This window comes from Micropterus dolomieu, unplaced genomic scaffold, assembly GCF_021292245.1.
Source record: "Micropterus dolomieu isolate WLL.071019.BEF.003 ecotype Adirondacks unplaced genomic scaffold, ASM2129224v1 contig_13597, whole genome shotgun sequence".
Taxonomy (NCBI): Eukaryota; Metazoa; Chordata; class Actinopteri; order Centrarchiformes; family Centrarchidae; genus Micropterus; species Micropterus dolomieu.
In genome coordinates this window covers 1-2124 of record NW_025742583.1, presented here as the reverse complement: position 1 = coordinate 2124, position 2124 = coordinate 1, and the positions used below count along the sequence as shown (strand labels likewise).

General features: G+C 40.8%; 1 gene segment (V, D, J or C); it reads left to right on the top strand.

Moving 5' to 3' along the window:
• Positions 1-947: 947 nt before the first annotated feature.
• LOC123966516 lies at positions 948-2118 on the top strand (the record flags this gene model as incomplete). The annotated part of the segment is given in 2 exon segments: positions 948-1023; positions 1919-2118. Coding segments are annotated over 2 exon segments (276 nt in total), but the record flags the coding sequence as incomplete, so codon positions are not given.
• Positions 2119-2124: the final 6 nt, after the last annotated feature.

Below are 2124 nucleotides of genomic sequence, written 5' to 3'. Positions count from 1 at the left end.
CAGTATTCCCTTTACACAGCAGCAATAAAATATTTCTTGTAAATCTCAACTTAAACATTAATGTAATCAAATCAAATATTAAACCACAGCTATTTACCACTGCCAGGGAATTACCTTTTATCTAGCTTGTTAAAACAAGTTACCATCAGAGTCCAGTTTTCTTGGGATTGGGAACATAGAAACAGTCTATGTTCAGTAGAAAGTGTCCCTGTTACAGTGAGGTGAAGTGGTCGAGCACAAGGTGTACTGGGGTTCCCGTGAAACTGTCGTGGTTGTGCTCGCCTCACGCACACGCCCGCCTGCTGCCAAAGTTGAGTTGTCTTGAACTTTTTGTACGAGACGCACAGCACAATCATTGTAAGAGAGACTGATCCTCGCTGTTTGTGAGTTTCCAGAATCTAAATAGTTATCAGGACATCAACAGGAGGGAATTCACATGGCAGAGCATCCCCGCAAAACTAAATGCAGGCCTATCAGGTAAAGTTAGTCTGTGTACAATTTTAATTTATGTTAAAGGCTGCGGCTGTGTAGCGCACAGAAGCCGTTGCCATGGTTACTATCCATAGAGCGCCGGCCGTTCACTCGCAGAGAGCTGTCTCCCTGTCTGTTCACCTGAGAACCTGCCGAAGCCTCTCCGCTGCTTGTTTGGGTTATTTTGCAGGCTGATCAACATCCCACCTCTCCTGTGACCCATGGTTTGATTGTAGGCCCATGTGTATTCAGAGCCAGTGAGCAACGGACTTTCAAAATAATAATTTAAAAAACTGTCGCCGTTAATTAATGAATGCTTTAACGTGATAATATGTTAAGGCAGCCCTAAAATTAACATATCAAATTAAAACAGTCTTATTTTCACATGTCAGCTGATAAAATGTTACAAACAGAAACTATTTTTGTTGAGTTTGTTTGTGTCAAAGTCAGAGAGCCGTGTCTCTCTACAGTGAGAGGTTTTTGTACGGCGGCTCAATGAGTTTGTATCACTGTGGTTGACTTTTGGTGGAGGAACCAGACTGGATGTTGGAAGTAAGTTTCTTCTCAAATACTAAATGCAATATTATCAAGTCCTGCTTTAAATTCAACTTTTCAATGTTTAAGGCAGATAAATATATCTTATCTTTTAATTATGAAACTTTTATTGTTCATGTTTTTATTTCTCTTCCTTTACCATGGAGGCTAACTCAGAGCAGCTTAACTAAACTGTTCCTCACACAGTCCTGTCAAAATGAAATGTAATCAACTTGAAGTGGAGAAAATATAAATCTTTAATCTTAATGTAAAAATGTTGAGTTTAGTTTAAAATGTTCACCACAATAATGGCTGTTATTGTGATTAAATACAATTCACTTTCATGTTAAACTGAAGTAAAGATAAATATGAGAAAATGTTGCCTATTGTTATGAATTTGGAAAAAGAATACAGTATTTCCATATTAATAGTGAAAGGACAACTGGCACTACTTTCAACACAGTGGTCAGTGTATCTGTCAGTAAGTGAAGTGATACAGCTGAGCAGTGATACCTGTGTGACTGAATTTGCACTTGAAAAGTAACGACGTTTAAACTGTATCTAGTGGTTCAACAATTTGGTGATGATTGAAATCCAGATGAAGAACATCTGATTGTTGTCAGTTAATTTCTGTTTTGGTTTCCACTGAATAAATTATTGTACAGTCAAGTTTTTGATGATCTTGATAAGAAAGTTTGTTATTTATTTCCACTGTAGTTTAATATATTTTAGGTCGTTCTGTATGATGATTCTCTCTGTGCTGATTTGCATGAGAGGCTTCTTAAAGGGAAGTGAAACAATGTGTGAGTGAGTGACTGGTGGAGCAGAAAACACATCTGACAGAAACTCCTTAAAGGAGAAAATCAGCTCTCACACAGTAAAGGTGTCCTCTAAGCTGATTGGTGTCTCCTAGGTGATGTCCGTCCCACCCTGACGGTGCTGCCCCCCTCCAGTGAGGAGCTGCAGCAGGGGAAGGCCACGCTCATGTGCCTGGCCAACAAGGGCTTCCCCTCAGACTGGAGTCTGGCCTGGAAGGTGGACGGCAGCAGCAGCAGCAGCAGCAGCAGCTGGGAGGAGAGCAGGAGCCCCGGGGTGCTGGAGAAGGACGGCCGCTACAGC